Source organism: Synchiropus splendidus, chromosome 18 (genome assembly GCF_027744825.2).
Source record: "Synchiropus splendidus isolate RoL2022-P1 chromosome 18, RoL_Sspl_1.0, whole genome shotgun sequence".
Classification (NCBI taxonomy): domain Eukaryota; kingdom Metazoa; phylum Chordata; class Actinopteri; order Syngnathiformes; family Callionymidae; genus Synchiropus; species Synchiropus splendidus.
Genome location: NC_071351.1, coordinates 14,791,930 through 14,812,700, shown reverse-complemented (window position 1 = coordinate 14,812,700; position 20,771 = coordinate 14,791,930). Strand labels below are relative to the sequence as shown.

The 20,771-nt window shown below is 40.9% G+C and overlaps 1 protein-coding gene across 1 annotated transcript; it reads right to left on the bottom strand.

The window, feature by feature from the left end:
- Nucleotides 1-8,054: 8,054 nt before the first annotated feature.
- slc9a8 (solute carrier family 9 member 8) lies at nucleotides 8,055-20,319 on the bottom strand. Its single transcript, XM_053850281.1, has 16 exons — nucleotides 19,988-20,319; nucleotides 19,369-19,550; nucleotides 18,032-18,112; nucleotides 16,638-16,696; nucleotides 13,424-13,507; nucleotides 13,177-13,278; nucleotides 13,070-13,104; nucleotides 12,608-12,751; nucleotides 10,733-10,871; nucleotides 10,551-10,656; nucleotides 10,364-10,480; nucleotides 10,216-10,298; nucleotides 10,027-10,138; nucleotides 9,258-9,478; nucleotides 8,968-9,114; nucleotides 8,055-8,834 (listed from the first exon to the last, which is right to left on the bottom strand). Exons 1-16 carry the CDS (start codon nucleotides 20,176-20,178, stop codon nucleotides 8,721-8,723), a joined length of 1,917 nt encoding a protein of 638 aa, XP_053706256.1. The 5' UTR covers nucleotides 20,179-20,319; the 3' UTR covers nucleotides 8,055-8,720.
- Between the last annotated feature and the right edge of the window lie 452 nt (nucleotides 20,320-20,771).

Genomic DNA, 20,771 nt, shown 5'->3' with positions numbered 1-20,771 from the left:
TGTCTTGTGTGTGTCAGATGCAGTGTTCGTGGTCCACCACCTGAATCTGAAAGTGAATCAGAGTGAGAACTTTCATGAAAGAGGTTGAAGACAGCTGCTTCCCTGTCTCTCGGTGCATCCCTAGTTTTTACAGTGCATGCAAAAATATTGAGCTTCGTCACATCAAACCGATGACATCACAGGCGTTTTATTTACCTTTAAAGCGCTCAAATTGCGCTGTTTTCGCCCGCGTGTGCGCAGCTCTGCTAACAGAGACGATCTACTGGAGGGTGAAAACAGCGCTTTCTGAACACTTTAAATGTAAATGAGATGTGAGGACTTCATGACTGGAGTTCAGAACATTGGCAAGATTGTTTCATGAGTCAGTCTCGACACTGGACCCCATTTTCAAAACTAGTACTAGAGGATCGCTAGAAGTGATCCTCATGCATTTTCTGTGGCACAGACAGCAACAGTGCACCCGCGGCTTATAGACTGGTGCGGCTTATGTATGAAAAAGATCAATTTTCCTTCTTAGATTTGGTGAGTGCGGCTAATATTTCGGTGCGCTCTGTAGTCCGGAAAATACGGTATACTCAGTTGCTTTCAAGAAAACATATTTGATGTCACATGGGTTGAGTACGTTGAAAAGTCATGGAAACCGAGGTTGTTGAGCATGATTTTTCTGTTGATCAAAAAGCTATGTTTAAATCTTTCATGTGTGAGAATGCTTCAAAAAGCAAGTGCCACAAAAAAAAACTCCAAATCATACTTGGATGGAACAAAAGTTTAAAATCTATAAGTGGCTCTTCAAATGAACAAAGGAGAAGCAGTCGACTCTCAAAGCAGGTTTCAATCTCGCAGTAAAAAAAATGATTTGAATTATGTTTGGGACACAATAAATCAATAGCAGGAAGAGTTTCTATTCACAAATGTATTCAAAAATAAGCAGTAAAAATACCTAATACTCAGAACGTGATATAAACAGGCAAGCCCTGGATGCAGCACAGATAATTTACCTTGCCAACTGGAGATAGAGATAGTGGAGTCATGGCTGCATGTCGTGTGTATAAATATGTGCGAGCATATATGCATAAAATCACCTGCTCATTTTACTCTGCTTTCACTCCTTTCAAGGTGTGGAAGATAGATGGAACCGTAAACATGGCTCATTGGAAGTCCCATCACGTTTCTTGGTACTTTAGCTGGCCAGAGACCGGCACTCATGATCAATTACAATTGCGGCGTTTGGTGAAGGGCTGTTGTTTGCCGGAGAAACGGGGGGGTGTTTATGTTCAAGGGCAAGACCCCGTTGAGGAAATGACGCTCCTTCATGTCCCAGTTCTTTTTTTGGACGTCATATTGATAAATTCTCGTTCTTCAATATCACTTAAGCGTTACAGTTATCAGCATTTTTCCACTTTTCATTCACTTATCTTCAACTCATCCCTCTATGAGACCAATAGTTCCTGGGAAATTGACAAAACTTGTTCCTCTGTCTTCATTCACTTGCAAGGTTTTGTTTATGGATCGATTGATCAGACACAGAAGACAAAGAAGTCACTAAAAAGTGTTCACCTGTGCTACTCAAGTATGAAGGGCTACATTAGCTTGTCCCAAATTTATCATTCCGGTAGCAGATAATTTTCTTCCTCTGAAGCTTCACAGACTCAAAGGTGCAGGAAGCAGAAACAAAATTCAAGTCAGACACTGTCACCATGAAGGCCAGACCTCCGCTGCTAACTGTCAGGATGATGAGAAATGAGGCTCTCACAAGGAGGTGACCTGTTTTCAGCGAGTCAAAAATGTGTTTTCAACGGAGATCTGACAGTCAAACAACAGTCATACATTCATGGAAGTACTGGGAAGAGTGATCAGTTCAACGCTCATCCTGTTTTTTTGCTCCATTTAATAAACTTTCAATAAACCTGCTGCATTAATTCATCATTTTAATCTACCAATGAATAAATATTGCTGTCTTAATACATTTCAAATTTTTATATTCCCAGTTTTTAATTCCGATCACGACCGGGCTGCAGATCATTCCATGAAAGAACACAATGTCTTATGTGTTTGCTTAAAAATGAGAGTGTTTTTGAAGAGAATTTTGGCCCTCAGGAGAATGTAGGAGGCCAGAGCCAATATCTTGAGGGGTGAACTGTCGTGCACCATCAGATATAATACACGAAATGAATCCAACATCTACATGACTGGTGTGATTTCACCCACGAGTCTGAGCTCTAACTAAGGCTTTACATCGATGCCAAACATGACGGCATTTTCCTTTTATTTATTTTATCTCTTACATCTGTGAAGCATTTTCTTTTAAAAGTCAATGACTGGCAGTTGCATTCAACGACTGTTACATAAGGGGGTTCGACTCCTAAGTGTCAAATAAGGGCCACATGATGGCAGTCGGGAGCATCCTCCCATTTTGACCAGCCACCTCAAGTGGTACGTTTGCCGAGGAGCATCAGTTCTTCCGTTCACCCACTCAAAAGGAGAACCCTGATACCCTCTTTCTTGAAGTGTGATGTATATGATTAAATTCTGTAAAGGAAGACCTTGAAATGACACTGCGAGGACGTGTCAAACTAATACCTTACTTCATAGTTGTCCTTCATTTTGCTGCAGCAGTAAACAAAAGCTTGTCTCTAGTCCCTCTCTAACGGGATTGTGATTTATCAGAAGTCAAAACTTGGAGCTTCACAGTCCTGATTCAAGGCTGTAAAGGCGAACAGCTTCATCACTGTGAATGTCAGTTATAAATATGACCATATATGGACTTGTTTCACTCAACTATTGACACTTTTCTATTTAATCTCCTCTCTCATTCAATATATATCTTCAGGCCTTCTTTGACCTTCTATTTCTGCTTGCACTGTTAAATAGGCTATTGATGCCAAGGTAAACCAGACTAGCTTCCAGGAAGCAAGGCTGTGCTAATCTCTTCATGAATCTATTTTTTAATGAGCCAACCATCTTGTGTTTTGATTCTTTTCACTGCTGGGTGCACCACACTTCAACCTCACCCTTGACCCGCAGTCAAAGGTTGTTGTATCTTGACGTTAAATGTGTGCTGGGCACCAAGGTTCCGGACCTCAAAGACGCTTGTGCATGCCAATCAGGACTGAAGCTGCTCTAAAATCAATGTCTCACGCACAAGTGTCCAAAGAGGACAGGGGTCCAAGGTGTTACTGGAGCTCAGAATACGTTAGTGTTGCCATTTAGCATTTCGCTTTAGAGGATTAGCTTGACAGAAAACCTGCTCCGTCTGTCTGAGACGCGTGGAGGAAAGATTATTCCCTACGTTGTTAGTATCTTGGACAAGGTGTACAAAAGGGTGGTCAGGCCAGCAATGTTGTGTGGTCTGGGAACAGTGGCACTGAGGAAAAGACAGGAGGCAGAGCTGGAGGTAGCAGAGATGAAGATGCTGAGATTCTCTCTGGGAGTGAGCAGGATGGATAGGGTCAGGAACCAGAATATCAGAGGGACAACACGTCAGGTGTTCAGGAGACAAAGTCAGAGAGGCTAGACTGAGATGGTTTGGACATGTACAGAGGAGTGACAGCCAGTACATTGGTAGGAAGATGTTGAGGTTGGAACTGCCAGGCAATGAGGTGGAAAGGAAGGCCAAAGAGGAGATTTATGGATGTGGTGAAGGAGGACATGAGGTTTGTAGGTTTGAGAGAAGAGGAAGCAGAGGACAGGGTGAGATGGAGGAAGATGATCCGCTGTGGCGTCCCCTGAAGGGAGAAGCCAAAAGAAGAAGTTGTCTGTATCTTGGCGTCTTGGTCACAGTTGAAGGAGCGATGGCGTGAGAGAATGGTGGACACATCAATTGAAAGAGTCCCAAACATCTGATATGCATTCCCACTCTCTTCTGAGCTTTAGTTAGTCACCAAAAGAACAAGATAAAGAATGGGTTGGGACTCTTCCATAGAAATTAGGTGAGGCGCCTAGGCATCCAAGGGAGACTCACCACAGCTCCTACGTGTTTAAAACCTTCCTGGTGATGAGGCATCTATGTTATGGCTGGTTCCCCCAGTCTCAGAACCTCAGATAAGCCACGTAAAAGGCATCAGTGACATTGCTTAAATAAAGACTTTGACTCAGCGTTTTCACATTCCTTGTTCATTGCTGTGTCACAAACACAATGTTTTCTTTTACTGGCTCTTATTATAGCCATGTATGGGGTTTCATCTTAAATACAAGGGAGTTGATTCGCAACACATGTTCACCTATTGATGATTTGTCACAAGCAACTGGCCAGGAAATATCGATACAGTCAGCTCTCAGCACACGAGCTCTATCGTCTAATTAGCTATGAAGCTAGCTGAACTGGCGCTCAGATTATAAATGGTTTAAAAACAATGGCTTCGCGTTGGCTTCCGCTGGATTCATAACTGAGCTGCCGCCATCACTCCACGCTCCTCCGTTATCCATCAAGGTCGGTTCAGCGTAATGATCGGACCCAAGCAGGCGTGCAAAATTAGCAATTTACAGTAGAGAACGTCAGCGTCTTGTGGGATCAGACTGAACCATGGAAACATTTTTGTTTGATTCCTTCTTCATAACACAGATGATTGGAATGTTTTCCAGAGCTCCATTACACCAGTGTGTAATTTGGAGCCATCAGAACCAGCGCTTTGGATCAATGCTGTTTATGTTGTCATGCCTCTTCAAAGCAGTATGTCACAAGGTCTCCGCTGAATCCTCGGGTTACACCTCAATTATAACAATCTTTAAGGTCTCGCAGGTCAACTTTGTCAAATACAGGCGACACGCCTCACAATAATACGTCCTTGTGGCACGGACAGCTCGAGGTCGAGCTATTGACAGACGACGAGGACGTCATCCAGTTGCTTTTCACTTCAATTGTTTCTTGGATGTCCATTGATGCAACAACTCTCTCTGCAGCCTTCCTCTGGCTGGAGAAGCCAGGTGTCTTGGTTGAGTGAAGTGGTTGCATGCTGGATGAATCAGGCGTCTATCGATCTTCTTTTTTTCTTTGAATTTCAGGAATATTTTAAGCCAATTGGACTACAAACCTGTTGCTCTCAGCCGCTCCAAAATTTGTGTGATAGATACAATTTTATTCTCACACAGCCTGACACAGAACAGACTGAGACAGGATTTGTTATCATCGTCCGAAGCTCAGAATGTCTCAGATAGTTTATTATGAACTAGTGCAGTGTATTTGTGCTGGTTCATAAACGGTCTAGGGACTGTGGAGGAGGAATATTAGACTGTTGGCACTATCTTGGCAAAGAATAATATGAATCTTTGTCGACCTCTGGTGGTGAGCCACAAAGCACGGACGTAGGAGGAGACTTACCTGACTTGAAACCTGAAAAAAATTATCTGAAGATAACTAAAAAAAGAATAAATAAAGTCATGCATCTTACATCAAAGAAAAGAAACTTACAGGGCTCTGTACATATTCACTACAAACCCTTCATGTATTTCAATGAGCAATGTTACAACAGGGTACATTTGTTTGGGTCATTCTCCATTTTTTTCTGAAACGAGATCTCATATCAATAACCATGTCACATTCAAGGACATCTCTCCCATCCTGATCTTCAGTGTATGATCTTGGTCACGTCACTGCTGCCTCTGCAATATAACAGATTAGCTGCAGACGCCTTGCTGCGCCGGCGACATTACTAACTGAGATGTGTGTCTTTAACATGTAAATTAGAGTTTCACTTCTCCACACAAGTGTGGCTGGAACGACGACTTACTTGAAATGCGTAAGTGATCCTGTTTTAATATTACCACACTGAGCACACACACGGTGGCCTTGTGTAATGTTATTCTATTTATTTTATTTTATTTTATTTATTTATTTTTTATTTTTTATTTTTTTTTTTTTTATTTTATTTATTTTTTGTTGCACTTTATTCCAAGGCACTTTCCTAGTCAGTGGGCTCCCCACTGACCATGGCAATAAATTTGATTCTGATTCTGTACAGGGAGATTTGACAATATCATTTCCACCATTCCTGCACTGTGTTTCAGCCCGTATGTGTGAGTGTCGAATATTGGAGGTACATTTGGCTTTAATTACCATGTGGGTCTAATGATCAAAGCAGCTGTTGTGTTTCTTTAAAACAAATAAAACTGTGTATTTATGAACCACAGTCTTTTTTTTTCTTGTTTGAACATCCTCCAAGGAAGTGTTTTGTTCCATTCACAGAGCAGCGAATTTCAAAGACATTCAAAGTGTTCTATTTTCCTATGCTTTTCACATCTGGGTGGGTTTTCTGAAGTGGATAGTTGCAGATCTAAACTTGAAAAAAATAAAAAACTAAACTAACTAAAACTAAAAACTGGCTTTCTTTTTCTGCATCGCTGACGACAAACCCATGGATTTTAATCAGACATGGGGTTCGAGTTGAAAACAGAGTATTGATTTGGTATGGAAATGGTTCAACTTAGCACAGGAAACACCACAAGACATACAAGTGATATACATACATGTTCAAAGACTTGACACTGAAATGGCATACAGTGAATGGATGTGCTGCAGGTACCCGCCGATGCACTCAGCTCTCCTGTGGGCTTTTTCACCAGAGCGACTGGAGAGACTCGAGAGGGAGCAATGTCATTTGTCTCTAAGGTCCAGCTGCTACCTCCAGAACCATGGAGGAGCACACAAGACGAAGGATTATATCTCATTCCCGTGGATGGATCTTTATTGATCAGAGCTTTGAAAGCTCTTGACTTTATTACCTCTGCCAAGAAGGTCATCGTCTGCCATAACCCAGGAAATAAATCTGTTGCGTGATTCCCAAATGAAAATTTAAGGAACCGACCCTGGTGAGATAATGAACCAGTGATTTAATTTTGGTTGTGTTTCATCAGGGTCCACAGATCTTTTGAAGGCCTGATCACTCTGTATGGTGAGAAAGCGGCAGTGCGTTGTGCGAGCATGCTGCGGAAGGCAACTACCACCTGCATGAAAAAGACATGAAAAGGGGCACTTTCCGCACACAGGGAATAAGTGCTGTCGCTTGAGCACCAATGGGGGTCTACTGTGCATGTGCCTGCTCATGCTGTCTACATTCATGTAATGAAGCTGCAGAAACAAAGGAATTAAAAAACAACACAATCACTGATTCAAAAAAAAGAGTATGTTGTACTGTATTATTGTAAAGTGTATATTTGAGGTCTGTTGGTAGCTGGAAGGGAAATTGCCAATTGTAAATTGCTGATGCAAAAAAATGTAATAAAAAGAAAGTTTTAAAAAAGTATGTTCCATGGTGATCTTAATATAATTTATCTTCTTCTATCTATCGATTCTGTGAGTGTAAAGCAAATAAATCAAATTAAATTAAAGTCTGTCTGTTCAGATGGGAGGGGGGAAAAATGAATAAAAAACACTTAGCACTATCAAGCAGACAAAAACAGAAGCATCGGAGGGAGCGTCCCTATCAACCTTGAAAACCCTGAACCCAGAATGTGTTCATACAATCAGGTGAAATAAATGCAATGTACTTTGTTTTTTCTTTTTTACTTCGATGGAAGAATGAAGAGGTTGGAGACTCATTTACGTCACCATTTTCACTCACGTAATCTTTTGTGATGCTATTCAAGCACCTTCCTTTCATACAACCACTCTTCCTGAAGAAACCTTTTTCACTGCATGGAATGAAAAAGACTGAAATGTGTGGAGGAACTGGGCCGCTGAAGGACAACTTGACTCCCACAGAATCAGTGTATTTCTCATATGAAATGAGCAGGAATGCAATGTTAAATACAGTGTTTCATCTGGGTCTTTGCTCCAGGTTAGACATTTAAGATGTGCCTACAGGTTAACTGGATTTTGGGTAGAATTTTCTTGGAGCACAAATGACTCATATTCACTTATGATGGTCTCCCTTTAAGGCCATTGAGCACGACTCAGGAAGCCCAGTAGGAACCTCCGAGTCACGGTTGGCCAATTAAGAGCTATCCAGGAAAGGTCAGGGGCTTCCAGGATCAACACCAGCACATTTAAATCGACTGCTGCACATAACAGTTACATATCCGCCTAAAGAGATCAGTTTCCTAACTTTTCCCAGCAAAATTTATCGACACAGAATCCTCATTATCATTTTATTAAAGACCATTTCCCAAAAGGTTTTTGCATAAAAAGCTTTTTCTCTCATGTGACATAAATAATTTACAAATAAATATATACATATAGCACATCAATTACAAACAGCTTCCCTTCACATTCGACATCTTCATACGACAAACACTCCAGGCAGTGTGAAAACAGACTCCGATCATTCTGAATTCTGCTTTTTACATTCATTGTGTTTTTTAAACTAAAACATGTTTAAACATTTGCTCGCTTTGTGGAGAAACTATACGCAAATGGGAGCCATTACTTGTGTGACCGCCAATGTGTAAATCCAATAACTGACAAAAAAAAAAAAAATAACAAGGAAACCACTCACAATTTCGACACTTACGGATGCAAATATATCTGATTTAGAACGTCATGGAATCGACTTTTGTAAGACCAAAGATCAGACTGTGCATGTAGTAAATAAAGGAAATTAACTGAATATAAAATAAAAAGTCTTGTCTTCACTCATGTCATCTTCACAGCGCTCACCTTGAAACTATCATTCATAATTTCAACAATACAGAATTCAGAAGTGTATTTACCAATCCAGCATCAACATGCCAAACAGAACTTCAGTGACTCCAACAATAGTGCACATCCTGCCGTCCAAAGCTGCACCTCACAAAAGCTCAGCTTCGTCATCTTCATCCTCAGAGCCGGAAGGACCCTGGCGAACTTCCTCGTACCACTTATTGGTGAGAGTCTTCATCTGGATCCGTCCGTGCAGCAGGTCCTAAGTGAGAAAGTCAAAATGTCAGCTCAAAAAGAGGCTTCGCCATCATGACCTCTACAACAGCTACATTTCAAATGAGGTCATCGAGTTCGAGTGGAGTTCAGAAAGACTCAAAATAACCCCCTTTTCTCACCTCCTGCGTGAGCCTGCGTGTGAAGAACGGGTTCAGATATTTTGCATCAAGCCACAAAAACCCTTTGAGATCCTGTCTTTGGTATATTTGAGCTTCATATTCCTCCTCTGTGAGCTCCGACAGGTGCTCTGACTCAATGGTGTTTCCCTGAGGACAGAAAAAAAAAATTCTTTAAAACAGAGACAGGACTGCCACAAATATGAAGTTTTGTTTTTTTCATTATGAATTACCCATACCTTCCTCCCAGTTTAGGAACATAAGATGAAATTATTATTTTAAATCGAGGTTACCATTTTCTGCGTCTTGCTAAGATTGACGTCCTTCTTGTTTTTCCGCCGCGACTGGCTGTCCTCGATGTCCATGAGGCGGATGAGCGGCATCGTGCCCCCGCCAAAGAGGAGCGTGGTGAAGAGGACGATGATGATGGTGGTGGTCCCAATAAGTTGCCTCTTCTCGATGGGCTCCAGTCCGAGATGCAGGCTCAAGGCGTACGCGATGGCACCCCGTAGACCTTGCGAACGACCAGTTTTTGTCAAGATGAAACACACTAATCGATTCCCAGCATGACAAAATATCTTTCCAGTTCTCTTTTGCTTCAATGATGCCAACCCATAAAGCGTCAATATAGCAATGGCGGCTCCTAGAGGCCAAATGCAGCACAACGCGTACTTTATTTCAGCTGCACGCCACAAAGGGAATCGAGAACGACATCACGACTCCACAAATTCAAACTGAACTATCCAGATGTTTAAAACTACTCAGTGTTTTTAGGGGTGAAACTATTTGGCTATTTTGTGGAGAAAAGAAAATTCAGAGCCTTAAAAGACCAGACACTTCCCATGTATGTGAGCTCCTTAAATCAAGTTAAACTGGCTTTCATCCATCGGCAGCCATAATTATCAGAACAATTATCTTATTAGCTGCTTCATGCCTGCATAATGACACAAACTTCTCCTTTAAAGTACATGCACGCTCATGGCATTTTATGCCCTTGATATTTGCCGCTTTTATCCGATTAGATTTTCTTTCTTCAGGATCATTTGTCTCAATGTTGCTCACCACTGAACCACATGATGAACATCATCTTGGGCGTGATCTTGTGGTCTCTGAAGAAGTTGAGCAGGAAGGAGAGGGGGAAGATATTCACAGCACGTCCCAGAAGAACCAGGAACTGCGGCAAGATCAGGGATGGTGGCCATTTAAATGGTGTCAAGCCATGATTGATTTAAAACGTGATTCCAGACTTACGATGCACCAAAGGACGAACGATATTTCCAGTTTATGAGGGAAGCTAAAGATGGAGAGTCCGAGGAAGGCGAACACGCAGGTCTCTGAGGGGGAAACAAATCAATAAGAGGAGAATAAATAGGCGCAACATGTCTGAAAATGTACCGACCGCACATGAAGGCCACTGTCCGCAGGGTCTGCTGCATGAGGATTTGGGTGACTGGCGACAGGTTGTGATGCGTGTAGTGCGACATGACAATCGCAGCAAACAGGATCGACATAATTCCTGAAGTGACAGAGAACAATGAGAAACTAGCCGCATAATTATTCATAATTACGCGAAAATGTGAACCTACCCGAGAGTTTCAAACCCTCCGCCAGCCCATACGGCAGGTAGGCAAAGATGATCATCATCCCAAACTCCAGCGAGGGCGTCTTCCTCAAGTCAAAGTGCTTCAGAAACTACTCAGTGTGCTAAGGCAGTTGGTGAAAACTGTGGCGATAAATATTTATAAAGCTCAGAAACGCTCATGGATACAAGGGCAGAGATGAGTCCCGTTAGAGTTCCCAGGGCGGAGGACCCGAAGAACATTTGCAGGAAGTAGCTTAACGCCTGCAAAAAAGTCTCCCAGCCAGATGTGGTGGCGTCAGACTGAGAAAAGAAACCCTCCGCTGTGCTGTAAGAAAACACACAGACACAAGAGGGCAGTGCCGCTCAATGTTTAGCGCTCAACTGACTGCTCAATTTAATATGATACTAGTGAGCAGAATGCAATGTTTAATAACAGAATCATTCACGGCACAGGATGTCACAGCTATGGTGGTCAGACACAAACAAGTTGCACAAGAAAAGCAATGTAATACAATCCACAACCAAAGCTTGTGTGCAAAGCAGCGTGTTACATGTGAAACTCAGGGTGGGGTTAGATCTTGTCTTCAATGATGTAGAATTCTCAGGGGAATGTTATTCAAATGATCTGCCCTAGTTTCATGTTAAGCATGTGCTGATGGTTGTATTGTGTCATTCATACTGTAAAGTGTTATACAGCCCAGCCTGTTAACTAATAAAACATAAAAAAATAAATTATACAAACCGTGCTAAACAAAATACAGTCATCTAAGAAAGCAGAGTGCTTAAGCGCCAACACCAAAGACACCAACAGACGTGTAGGCGATTCATAATTCATGCCTTCGTTTACTATATAAGACCACGGCGACACTCGAGATCCCTCTGCATTTAGCTGCTTGTAAACACGGAAAAAAGAGACAGTTAAATGAGTCAGAGGCAGGAACACGAGAGGCAACAACAAAATCCTGCCGCCTGTTTCTGTCAAACTTGTCGGTCAGGATTGGGTTGTGTTCGAGGCCACAGGTCTTTTGACGGAACCAAACAGTGGCCGATACTTGATACAGCCTGTGTGGACAAGTTTCATCACACTTTGATCCAACCACAGACCTATCGGAGGTCTTTCACTCCATCCTAAAAAATAGAAGTGGAAAAACTTGTTTGCCAAGCACAACAAAAGATGTGTCCCAAAAATGTGTATCATTGTACTTCTGTTTAATCTGTGATTTAGGAGAAAAATATTTTCATTAAACTTTTTTTTTTACAGTAACATTATTAATATTATTATTATTATTTACATTTCCTATGGCTCATTAAGGTTTCAGGTATTCAAACTTTATTTTTCTAAATATGAAAAGCAAAATAAATAATTAATTTCTAGAAAATATACACCTGTCTAAATTAAATACTTTTTAAAATGGGGGGATATCTACTCAATATGATGTCAATAGCTGCATCCACGAGGAGCATTCTCATCTTGCAACGAACGAACCTTGCAATAAAGTAAAATAAAAAAAAATCAGCTACATTTCTGTCTTTATTTCAATTTCAATTTATTCTTACATTCAACAGTAATGTTGAAAAATGTAACTTGCACTCACTCATTTTCCATTTTTTAGCAATTCTACAGTCACACTATCAAATATGGCCCAATTATATTTCAATATTCTTCCCAACAACTAAAGAGTTTAAATAATCAGTACATAAATAAAACAACAAGTGATATAAACCTGAACTGTATAACTAAAACTGTGTGTAAATATTTTCTTCTCTCTGATGTTCACTAAATGACAATGGTCAAGTGTCACAGTTATTAATGAGTTATTATTTGAGTTTTTTTTTTTTATTATAGCTTGTCAAGACAGAAAAAAGGTATTGGATATTCGGACGGCAGCAGGACTGTACTCTGAGGACTGTCATAACATCAGCAGCAGACACTATGCACATCCTCTCCGCAGCTCATTCGCTGACACGCCACATTAGCATCATGTTTAGGCAAGTCATGCGTGTGTGCCCCAGAGAATAAACAAGCCACGAGGGGGAGCAAGGCAGGACAGAGGGGCTTACTTAGTGAGGACGATGGAGACTGCGTCATTGAGGATGCTCTCGCCAAACACCAACATGTTCAGGACCGGGTCCACGTTGAGAGCGTTGAAGATGGCAATGGTTGCCACGGGATCCACAGCAGAGATGAGGGAACCAAAGGCGAAGCTACAAGGAGGAAACAGAAAAGAATAACCTTGACAAAGTGTTTCCAATCAAAGCCACAACAATTCAATTCCTGTTTAGCCACAGTCTGAGGTTCAGTTCTGCATGAGTAATTTGTTCTAGGTTCCATTAGATCATCAAGGTCCTATTGTGCCAAGATAATTTAATAATGCATCTATTTACAGCCTCTCTCACAACAAGAGCACTACAAATGTTCTCTACTAATATAATTAATAGAAATATATATATATTCCTTATGAAAAACACTTTTTTTTCCTGTCAACACAACACGTGAACACAACAGGTGACACAAACACCTACCTATCTGTCATAGTCATCTTATAGATAACATCCACCTGTAGAGAGAGAAAACGCATGTGTCACAAGTCTGGAAACTCAAGATGAAAAAAAAAAAGGTAGTACGTCACCTGTCCAAGAAAATATATTCCTCCCCCAACGATAAAGGCTGAGAAGACGGTTCCAATCACAGCAAAGAGGGTGATGGAGCCGATATTCTGGAAGAAGTTACCCTAAAAATTGAGGGAAAAGAAGGCAGGATCATGTGCACTAAAGCATGAGCATGGGAGCATGTGTGCATCTGATAATTCAGAACACAAAAGTGAAACACATCGTTCAAAATATTTATTTCCAATGAGAAAATCTATGATCTTCTACCTTGTGCAAAGAGTATCCAGATTCAAAGATAATTGGTGGCAGCAGGAGTAGGAAAAACATGTTTGGCCGGAACATTTCCTCTTCCTGTTGAGTGAAAAAGAGCCGTGACCAAAAAACTAAAAACAGATTAGATTACTAAGGATGTGCGGGTGGGGGGTTAAAAAACACCACCCTTGGATGGTGCACTGCTGAGTAAAATGTGTTATATTATTGTTTTAAACAGAATGTGTTTTAAAAATGTGCTTTTGCTATCTTGACAGATTCTGTTTAAAATTCCCCCAAACCTGTCAGCTGACTAAAAATGTGCAAATAAATCCAGTCAATTACACAACTTTAAACTTCTACTGAATGAAAGCGAATCAAGTGACAGACGAAGAGGAACTACTGTACTGAAGTACTGCTTGCTGGCTGATTCACAGCCAAACACACCCACCACAACTGACCCTTTCAGATGATTTTGGTGAGATAATGATATCATTGTTGCTTCCCTTCTATATCGGCTTCTCGGATCAGGCGTAGGGGAATCATGCGACCATGTGCTCCAGTCTGGCTGCCATTGTGTCTGTATGAATGATGAACCATGCAGCTTTTTTTTTTCCTCACTGCCACAAACTGAGCAGAAATTAATGAACTAAACCCTAAAGCTGTGTTTTTTGGTTGTATTTATTATTTTATGTAGTTGCATTATGACAGTGGGATTAAATTCAGACAGCTCTCAGATAAACTCAGGCAAACTGTATCTCTTCAACAGCGCAGCACAATGACTTCTGTAGCTGTCATTGTTAAGAAGCACTAGTGGTGAAATTATTAATGCCTTTAAGTCACAAACGGATCAAACCTGATTTGAATTCTGCCCGACAGGGAACCAAAATGAAAGAGATAAATCTCCTCTGATGGAGAAGAAATGCGTCGTTCTCTTTGGCAACCACATGGTCTTCTAAAGAGGGCGTGACATCACTGCTCAACGGCTGAAAAATAATACTCTTTGCTAACTGATCTAGAGCTTGAACAGAGCTGAATCAAACATGGAAGCGATGTCTTCAACTTGACAAAGTCACGTCAACATTTAAGTGGATTGTGTAAACCTGGAAAATAAAGGCAGCTCATGAATATTTAGCAGTAGAAAGGGCGGGGGATGGTTTACATGCCTGAGTGGAAAGGTGACATAATAGACTGATGCCGAGGCAAGCTAGCCAGAGGACGACAAATTTGGTCCCAACATAGTGGAATCTCCAACCTGTCAGAAACCATACTTGTTTGTATAAATGCAAACAAGTGTAGGAGGAAATAGTTAAGATGGGAGGATTTAAATTTTGGTTTGCAAAACAGGCTCCATTAAGTGGAATTATACCGCCAGCAAAGGAACAGCAACTCAGAGGCTGAGGAGATATGGGGTTACACATTGTTCAGGTCCAACAAAGGATGGTAAAAAGTGCTTACTAATAAAGTAGGGCATTAGATATACAATCTAAATCAGACATGGATAGACGGTCACAGCAGAGACTTTTTGAAGTTTGTCATCAGATAAATTAGCATGAAGTCAAACATATTGTTTGCATGAAGAAAACTGGTTTGCAACTTCAGCTGTGGACTGGATAGAATGTGATAATAATAGTGTTCATTTTGATTAGTGAATGGGTCCTGCAGACTTAACATGGAACGGACCACCCAGCTAGTTATCAGTGCACAGTTCTGTATACTGTGATATTAACACGCAATGTTAGAGGGATGCACTAGTACCAATGCTATGAGCAGCTCACACATGAGGCACAGTACACGCAGATTTTACAGCAAAACAACAAAACAATGGCTGCAAAGCGTGGTTCCTAAAGTGGCCTCTCTGTAGCCCAGGCCTGCCAAGAATTTGTCATGTCATTTTCCTCGAGTGGTGGCTGTTTATGGCCTGTATCGGCATACAAAAGATTCTGAGCAGTAGCTACACATTTCCATTTAGGGTGATGCAAAAGTTAAGACTTAAAAAAAGCTCACAGGGAAAATAGGCAATTGGCTGCCTCCTTTCTGTATTACTCACTCTGCAGGTTATATTTGTACATAAAGTTCTCAGGCCACTCTCAAAAACAAATAGGTCAGACACAACAGATTAGAATCAAAGCACGAGTTGTGCGCGTCCTCTCAGAGGAGCTCTGGGAATATATACCTAGATGAGTTGGGTATGTGTGGCAGTGAGGCTTGTATCGACAGGAAGGACTGACGGAAGTCCTGGCAGGTATGGCGGCTCTGTTCTGACTCACAACAAAACAGAGAAAAAGTGGCTCCAGGGGCTCTGGTTACTGGGGTCGATGACTCAGCAACACCCAGGGGCCACCAACCAGATTAAAAAAAACAATAGGCCCCAGTGTGCATTGAACGTCCACACAACCTGTGCCTCTTTTCTCATCCCCAACCCCCTAACTTAGCCTCCCTCAATCTACCTCTCTTGCTCGTTCGCTCGCTGGCAGAGAACAAGGAATGTTAATTAAAGGCTAAGTGAACCAGAAGCAAAATATCAGGCGAGAGAGGAGGCTCAGGCGACGTCCTATCAGGTATAGATATGTTGCCACTCAGGCGAGATATGAAGGCTCTGACCAAAGAAAACACAGCACTGTCTGAGATAAATAAAAGACTGTGAAAAAGATTTCAATGGTTTTGGGAGGGAAATTCTGAGTCACTGGTGGATTGAGTGGTTTCAATTATTCAACACAGATGGTCAGCGGTGTCCCCGCCCTCAAAACAATTGGGCATGGGAAGAATACAAAGATTTTACAGTTGCATGGATGACTTGAAATATCTACTCCAGGGATTGAAAAAGTCCAGACAGCACATCCGGGCCGGATATCAGGTCCATCTGGGCCATGAACAAACGCATTCACATCTTAGTTCCTGCTGTAGGAAGCATCTCTGCACTGCTTATTGCTGTGTACTGTTTTCTTTCATTTTCAACGGCTTATCTGTCGCCAGCACACAGAGAGTTATCAGCTTTAAGTGAGGGATTTCTTCGACGCTCACTGGTTCATTTTAATATATATGCGATCTTGCTGTTCTGGTCAAGATACAGTTGAATGTTTGCATTTCTCTACTATAGTCAGTTTGATGGCATAGACGAGTCTATGCAAATCCCCATGCGCCACACCTTAAATATCAAACTCCTACACATGACACATTTTAAGGGTTTGAAACTGAAAATTAATAACATGCAAAATAAGTAAGAAAGTACCTTCCAGTTGGCCAGTTGCTGGAACTCAATAAGCTTTATAAAGCCTCCCATTAGAATTCCTAGAAAGAGACATTTAAATGTGTAAATGTTTAATGCCCTGTATAAATGTTTAAACACAATCGCAAGTCATATGCAGTAAATCAAAGATGAAAATGGCATGTTTTTCATGTGAAATGGAAAGAAATGGCTAAATAACAAATACCCACTGAAGTAACGCATTAATAATACATGAGAACTGAATGGCGTGAATTTGGAGCCCTTCTACAAGGTCAGATTGTTTAACAGTAAAAAAAATGCTCTAATCTGGGAGTATGTGATGTAATTGAGGCTTCTTACGTTTGACAAAAAAAAATCTGTAGGAACAAGGGGTGAGGAAGGAAACGCAGCACCTTCCTGATTTGTAAACTGAGTGCTATCTCTGGGCAGCAGAGTGCCCTCCGCACACTCCAGCTCATGCCGCAATACTGAGGCACAGAGGAAACAAGTTCCACAGGGTCAAGACAGTTAAGTGTAACTGTCTGCGGTAATCTAAGTTCTATTGTTCAAGCGAGACAGACAGGGAGGCTCAAGAGGAACTCAGTCATCCTCCTCCTGTTACTCACATAGGTTAATGAATGATACATATTGTATGACTAATACACACTCTCCAACCTAATAACATCCTCTCTAATATTTAGGAAGAAATCCCAACCAGTGTATCGAAAATAAAGCAAAGCAGAATCCTTCAAAGGAAATAAAATGAGAACAATTGCACGTCAATGCTATTGGGAGAGTTTGCAGAGATTAATCATTTATGCTAAAGCACTTTAACGTAAGCATGTGTTGAGGGGGTCCTATTTTCCATGTTCGGTATTGTGTAGTTAAAAATGGACAGAAATAAAATACATATTTTATTAATACTATTCTATCTCTGGTTACATCGGGTACAGTATTTGGGATTTGTTCTAGAGTTAAAGCAGACATGCCTTTCTCAAAATAGATTCCGCTGGACTGGTGTCTGTGCAATAACAGACAATCAGAGCTAGTTCCTTCCTTAAAATAAAGCCTCGCAGGAAAAAAAAGGAGCTTTCAGACTTTTTAAAAGTGCTGAATACTCCAACTCCTCAAATATAGTAACATCTTAAGCAAGGTTTGACTCCAGTACTTACCAGTTTTAAGTCACATGTATGTCCACCAGTTTAGTACTATTGTTGTTGTCCAGGGAATAGTCATTCAAGAAGACAAGTTGGCACGTTTATTACAATAGAGTCCCAAAAGGGCATTCATTTCTTAGATCTAAAATCTCACCAGCTAACAAAGCTCATTTGTGTACCTTCTATTGATGAATTGTCTTATTTAAATGCATGGTAAAGTAACTCTTCCCCTTGGAGGTAAACAAAAAAACTTAGACTTACCAAGGGACACAACAGCAACACTCTCGGGGAGAAAATGCAGTTTGAACTTGATGAGCAAGTGCACTAAAATAATGCAGATACCTAGAGAGGAAAAACAGACCTTTAAAACACTACATCAACAATATGAAATGTATCACACGTGTGTGTGAAAATTACATTATTTCGCCACCAGATTTCAATCGGGGATTAATGGCAAAGAGCTAAGATAAACTAAAATATACTATTTATAATTATATATATTAAAAGTTAAATTAAACACTATTTTTTTATTGATTTTTTTTTTCACTCAATGATGCTTTTCTGGAAATGTGATCAGTAGCCAGTGAAACATGTATTGAAATTGAGAAACCAAAAACAAAGACAGAGGAACTCAAACAATCACAATCGGGTAGTAGACTAGCTAGTGTATCATGAGAGGGTACACAACACAACACTAACTGAAAAGCAGGATGCTAGGCAGGAAATCAAGACCCTAACAGGCACATACCATAAACATTTATTTAATCTACTCATATACTAAAAATGATGTATCATTGAAAATTAATAGGAAGATAAACTGAATGCAATACTAGTTAGTAGAATCCAAAATCGGATAAATAAAATTGTAAAAAAATAGACATAAGACAGATTTCAAGAAAGGCTTTTACCCCAGCAACAAGAGTGGCTGGGGGAATCTCCTGTATGGAAGTAGCTATTAAAAAAAACGTAACATACTACAATAAAACTGTAAGAGAAAAAAGGCTAATTCACGTTTTTTGCCTCATACCCATTTCTGTATTCAGTAAAGTGGTCTTCCTTGACACACACACACTTACAGTCCCTAACAAAAGTCTTCCTCAAGGTAAGGAGAAGAAGATCAAGGTACCCCAAGACTGGCCAGTCACCAGACATGAACATCATTGAGCATGTCTGGGATACAATGAAAGAGCATGGAAGACTAAACCAAAGAACCTTGAGGAACAGACTGCTTTCTTTGCCATCCCTGATGACTTCATCAATAAATAAAACATAAGAGCCATTGCCAAACCACATGGATGCGACCCTTCAAGCTCCTGCAAGTCATTCAAGATATTAAAGAGCTCTCACCAATGTTATGCACCTTAACATCTTTTTGTATTTGTGCATGTATGAAGTCAAGTATTTGTTAAATTTTCACCTTACTCTCTGTAGGCGACAAAACTTTCGTCTTGCTGACAATTCTGTGTTTTTTTCTCCAGTGAAGCAAATTTATTTTGGGAAATTTAGCCTAATGCGGAAGAGTTTTAGATGGTTTCAGATGGATATGCTACAAGACTTTTGTTAGTGACTGTATATAAATGGTCAGAAATCAAACCTACCAATAACAAGCAGACTAAAAAATATAGTCAACCCGCTGGACTGCTCTTCTTCTTGTGCCTTGACACCCGTGTGCAGGGGCAGAATGGGCTTGGGGGTCGGGTGGGCAGCAGTCGTCGGCTTTGTTGTGGGGATGGTGGAGTGACTGGATTCATTGGAGTAGCTCTCTGTGTCATTGGCCTTGCTACAATAACAGTGAGAAACGCCAACCATTATAGGACATTGCATACATGCTGTGTAGCCGAAAAGATAATCATCAGATTGTTTTGTATTTTAGGAAAGTTTAGTTACACTTCGTGGAGGAAAACAGCTCAAATCGTCAGGGTATTAAAGCAATGACGGTTATAGACTCCAATTGCTCCAAGAGTGGTTCGGTAAACAAGGAAACAAAGACTTCATTCGCCCAAGGGCCTTAAATGTTTGCACGAACAACATACCTTGAGCGAAGGAAGTATCATAAAAGCCAGGTTAAGAACAAAAAATATAATGTAGGAACGCAAACAAAATTTCAATTCAGCAGTCAGGTCACTTTGTTGCAAATTATGAATGAGCTGTCCGTGGGTATGACGCTCACTAACAAGCATTCGTAAAGCAAACAGATACTGTAGAGACTTCACATACAGGCCATCCTTCTGTAGATTGTTTAAGTCACGTCCAGAATCTAGATCCTGGGTCGAAGATGCTCGGTGGTTTGGCTCCTCTCCTCCGTCTTCTCTCTCCGGTTGGGTTGCCGGGTTTTCACTTTCTGACGCACAGAGACCCCAAAACAGAAGAGAATACAGCAGCAACGTTGTACACGAAGATAGTTTCATTCTTGAATAGGTCCGTTCACATTACAAAAAGAGTGTTATTCTAGCGTGAGCAGCAACGAGTTCCATGTCGGCAGTCGTCGTTTCATTGACGCAACCTGCCATTTCCTGGTTTACTCGTCGATGGGATTTGTAGTTCCTTTGTTTAATCATCGCGAACAAAATGTGGACCGTTAACATGTTTTCACAAATTAAACGAATAATTCTACATTTAAGGTTCGTTTTATTTCTGCCGTTGTGTACGTTAAACAATAGGCGCGTTCTAAAAACGAGCTCACGCTATCTTTTGCTAGGCGTTTACCACAAGTCCCATAAACCTTTGCAAAGTGACGTCAGCAAAGTGAGCGTTGATTCTTGGGTGTTGTAGGTTTTCTAAAAGAGTGCTTGCCGCACTCGAATAGACGATGACTGACACTCCTGCGTTGACGTGAACATTAGTTGAACCAAATCACATGTAAAAATGCCCAGTTTGCGAATAACAAAAGACAACCAAATAATAATTTGCCGACATAATAAGGATTAAGAAATGGATTTGGCTCTCAATAATTTTGGGGAAAGTTGATTTTTTTTTATATTCCTGGTGACGTATTCATGTC

Excerpts from the sequence above, each read along its gene's own strand:
- slc9a8 (XM_053850281.1), bottom strand. The coding sequence starts at position 20,178 with ATGAAACTATCTTCGTGTACAACGTTGCTGCTGTATTCTCTTCTGTTT. Across the intron at positions 13,279-13,423 it reads CTGGATACTCTTTGCACAAG|GGTAACTTCTTCCAGAATAT; the intron begins GTAGAAGATCAT and ends CTCAATTTTTAG. Across the intron at positions 12,752-13,069 it reads AAGATGACTATGACAGATAG|CTTCGCCTTTGGTTCCCTCA; the intron begins GTAGGTGTTTGT and ends TCCTCCTTGTAG.